The sequence below is a fragment of the Protobothrops mucrosquamatus genome, unplaced genomic scaffold, assembly GCF_001527695.2.
Source record: "Protobothrops mucrosquamatus isolate PMUCROS unplaced genomic scaffold, P.Mucros_1.0 scaffold2371, whole genome shotgun sequence".
Taxonomy (NCBI): Eukaryota; Metazoa; Chordata; class Lepidosauria; order Squamata; family Viperidae; genus Protobothrops; species Protobothrops mucrosquamatus.
This window is the reverse complement of record NW_015388447.1, coordinates 222,925-226,376: the sequence shown is the minus strand read 5'-3', so window position 1 is coordinate 226,376 and position 3,452 is coordinate 222,925. Positions and strand designations below refer to the sequence as shown.

At 51.4% G+C, this 3,452-nt stretch overlaps 1 protein-coding gene across 1 annotated transcript in view; it reads left to right on the top strand.

Moving 5' to 3' along the window:
• Nucleotides 1–3,452, top strand: part of F11R (F11 receptor) — a 33,772-nt gene that overhangs the window by 22,965 nt on the left and 7,355 nt on the right. Inside the window, exons 4-5 of the mRNA XM_015824831.1 lie at nucleotides 276–413; nucleotides 1,148–1,381. Coding sequence (XP_015680317.1) covers nucleotides 276–413; nucleotides 1,148–1,381 — 372 coding nt within the window. The remainder of the gene's footprint in view (nucleotides 1–275; nucleotides 414–1,147; nucleotides 1,382–3,452) is intronic.

Genomic DNA, 3,452 nt, shown 5'->3' with positions numbered 1-3,452 from the left:
ATAAGTATGAGTCAGTTGCCGAGTGTCTGAATTTTGATCACGTGACTGGGGGGATGCTGCAATGGTCATAAGTGTGAAAAATGGTCCTAGATCACCTTTTTCATTAATGTTTAACTTCAAACGGCCACTAAATGGACTACCTGTATTTATGTACACAAGCAAGCAGAGGCATCTTGCCCAAAGAGGAAGCAACTTAAAGAGAATAAGAATCACTTTATACAGATATAGCGGAATTCTTTCTGACTCTTTTCTTTCTCTTGTGTGCCTTTCTTCAGATAACTACAAGGATCGTGCCACATTCACCCCGTATGAGATCCACCTCACGTCGGTCACCCGCAAAGACTCAGGCTTGTACATTTGCGAAGTCCTCGGAGACTCTTTTTCACAGTCGCAGCTGCATCTGGTTGTGCAAGGTACCCGTTCCACTTAAGGACGCCCTGGGCCTAGAAGTCGGGACCCCACTCTCAGTCGGGGTGGTGCCCAGACACTCTTGAGTTGGAGGAAGGGATCGTTTGAGCTCTGCAAAACATAAACGGGGGGCTTTATGAAAGGGCTTGCAAACGTTTTAGCAAGAAAACTAAAGACTTGCGTCAATCTAGTCTTGTGGAAAGAAGGACTGGGGGGGGGACATGATATTGCATCTTGCAGTATTTGAGGGGCTGCCCCAAAGAAGAGGGGGTCCACCTAACATTCATTGAGCGGGGGGCTGAAGACCTCCAAGGCCCCTTCCAGCTTCTATTCTATTCCATTCCATTCCATTCTATTCTAAAGCCAATCACACGGCCCAATTCTTGTTTTTCTTTTTTTTTGTGGCAGTCATTAAGCAAACGTGGCGATTGTAGAGTGAATGCCGTGGTAATTAACTGAACTCATTGTGTTGCCATGTGGCGGGTTTTGCCACAAACTGGAACTAAACCCCAGTTTATCTCCATCCCGTGCACTGCAAATGGCTGATTTGAGGTCATGTGACTGAGGGTGGGTGGGGGGAGGGCAGGACATTGGAACTTTGAAACTACGAGTAAGTACCTTTTTGTCATAAGTTGAGGACTGCCTGTACAACTTTCCCACGGCAGCCATTTTGCGCATGTGGCAACTCATGCTCTCAAAATTGGCATTCTAACCTGTGAGCCCTTCTCTTCTTCGGCAGTGCCCGCCACCAAGCCCACCGCCCACGTTCCTTCGGTGGTGACCATTGGAAACAAGGTGGTCCTCAGATGTGAGGAGACCGAGGCCAACCCCAGGCCGACTTTCAAGTGGTTCAAGAATGACATCCAGATGCCCCCGGATCCCAAAACCAGCACCATCTTCAAGAATTCGTCCTACACAATCGACTCGGACACAGGCGTGTTGGTGTGTTCCTGCATTTCTGATTTCGAGCTGTGTTGATCGGGGGGGGGGGCCCTGCAAGTTGCATGCCTCGCTTCCACCCGGTAGTTGGTATAGGTTGGGTGGGGCGGCTTACATTCATGGGCAAGGAGACAATAAACCAGGATCACTCAACCTTAGCAACATTAATATGTGCGTATTCCCAGAATTCCCCAGCCTGCCATGTTGAAGTCCACCCATCTGGAAGCATGCTGGCTGGGGAATTCTGGGAGTTGAAGTCCACCCACCTTAAAGTTGCAAGATTGAGAAACACAAGTAGATACCATCATCAGTGCTACAAGGGGAGAAGGGAGGGGGTTTGCAGAGAGATGGAGGAGGATTGCGGGGTCCTTTGGCTATCCCAAAGGTGCTTTTCCAAAAGGCAACTGGACTTTCTTAGTTTTTTTCTTGAAAATGTTTCACTTCTCATCCAAGAAGCATCTTCAGTTCCGAAGAAATTGCAAGATTGAGAACTTATAATAGAGAGCTCGTTCAGATTTAGGGGTTATCCTAAAGTCAAAAACCAAACTACCCAACATATAGTGACGGAGTGTCAAAACAGAGCTTATACAGGTAGTTCTTGAGTTTAATGGAGCCTGCCCATTCCACTCGTAACTCGAAAACTCGTGGGAGTGAATCTTGTACCTCGAATGAGATGACTCCCTTGTTCATTAAAACCCAGGCCGTTTGTTAAGTGCACGTGAGGTATCTCGGGTGGGGAAAGCCATGTGGGGGGCCTAGTGATGGAACAGGCCCCCAAGGCCTCCCCAACCCACTAAGATACCTCATGCTTCCCCCTCCCTTCTTGCTGCACTCGACTCACTTACCTGGAAAAGATCTGTCTCCTCTCTGCTGCGGTCCCTGGTTTTGAGGGACAGGAGGGTCGGTGGAAGCCCCTGGGTGCCATAATATCGTGCGGGTTCAGGCACCAATCCTCTTTCGCAGAGAATGGATGCCTGAATTCTCACACTGTTTGCGGTGCCTGCCTCCTGCTTCCCCCCCAATTCCGGAGCCACGTGGCCGCCGCCCCTGGAAGAGATTGGGTGAGGCTTCTGCATGCTTCCGGAGGTTGGATCCAGCCCTTGGAGGACTGCTCCAAGCTGCTGCTGCCCGGAACGGAGCTTCCAAGGCCTGGATCCAACTGCCGGAGGCATGTAGAAGCCCCCCCCCATTTCCGCTGGATCCAACCTCTGGAGGCATGCAGAACCCTCTCCTGACCCCCGTTCCAGGTGGTTTGGAGGAGGCCTCCGAGGCTCCGGGGACAATGGGGTCATTTTCTCCCCCAGTGTGGCGAGCTCTGGCGGGATGGACATGGGTGTGAGGGGCCTGGCCTTCTCCCTCAGTTGAAGGCTTCAGGTCTGCCCTCAGGCAGAAAGGAGTTGGGGGCAGGAGCAGGAGACAGGCACCTTTTGCATAGACCAGGGCTTTTCAACCTTTTCACCCATTGTGCCACTTTTAGGATATGGCAACATCCGAGTACCACCAGTTGCCTAGCAAGGTGTCAAAATCTTGATGACCCCCCCCCAAAAAAGAAAAAAGTGATAAAGTACAGGTAGTCCTCAACTTACAACAGTTCGCTTAGTGACTGTTCGAAGTTACAATGGCACTGAAAAAAGTGCCCCCCAGGGCACAGCCGAGCAAGACGCCTGCCTGCCCACCCGGTGGCGTTCTTCCTCCTGTCTGAGCTTTTCATTGTTGTGAGCATTTCTGTTGAGGATTGGCAGCGGGGGTGGGGTGGGGGGGTGTTTGGTTTTTATTCCCCCCGTCTGCTGGGTGGTTGCAGCAGGTTTTGGTCACTTCACATGACCCTGGGACACTGTGACCGTCATAAATATGAATCAGTTGCCAAGCATCTGAGTGTAAATCACAAGACCCTGGAGAGGCTGCAACATTCCAGCTGATCGGCGCTTCTTCTGGTCCCAGCAGAAGCGTCAGGATCAGTGCTGCTTTCCAGCTGATTGGTGCTTCTTCAGGGCTCAGCAGAAGCACCAGGATCAGCGCCGAGCTCCATCTGGAGCCTGGCGCTTCCACTGAGCCCTGACAGCCCCAAAGAAGCACCGATCAGCTGGAAAGCGGCACTGATCCTG